We start from the raw sequence: 439 nt of genomic DNA on the forward strand, positions 1-439 counted from the left end.
GTGCTGCTGAGAGGGGAGAGATGAAGGGTGCGGTGCTAGCGCGGGAAAATGCTGCTTGAAGCAGCCCAGGCACTGCTGCTCCAGCTGCAGCTGAGCTGCTGCTGTTGCTGACTGCAGCAGGCTGCTGCAGCGAGCAGCAGAAGAAGCGTAAGAATAGTGAAGGGGCTGGTGAGGGCATGCATGCAGCAAAGCCCCAAACACCTCTCCCTCTTCCTGGAGGCCTCCCCCCCCCGGCATGCTGCGAGAGACAGTGCAGCACAAAGAGAGAGAAACATATGTTTTTAATTAAAAAAAAAATAAAATAAAAGAGAAACAGATTTCTTTTATTAAAAAGAAAAAATAAAATATTATAATATTCAACTCAATGGGAGAATAACAACAAATATAAATAACATAAATGCATGCAGACACAACGCTGCATATACACCACACAAAATAT

General features: G+C 45.3%; 1 protein-coding gene across 1 annotated transcript in view; it reads right to left on the bottom strand.

Moving 5' to 3' along the window:
* EMH_0089050 (uncharacterized protein) overlaps positions 1-237 on the bottom strand; it is a gene marked incomplete at both ends in the record, with an annotated part of 762 nt that extends 525 nt beyond the window's left edge. The window contains one exon of the mRNA XM_013501377.1: positions 1-237. Coding sequence (XP_013356831.1) covers positions 1-237 — 237 coding nt within the window.
* Between the last annotated feature and the right edge of the window lie 202 nt (positions 238-439).

This window comes from Eimeria mitis, genomic scaffold, assembly GCF_000499745.2.
Source record: "Eimeria mitis Houghton genomic scaffold, Emh_scaff6794, whole genome shotgun sequence".
Taxonomy (NCBI): Eukaryota; Apicomplexa; class Conoidasida; order Eucoccidiorida; family Eimeriidae; genus Eimeria; species Eimeria mitis.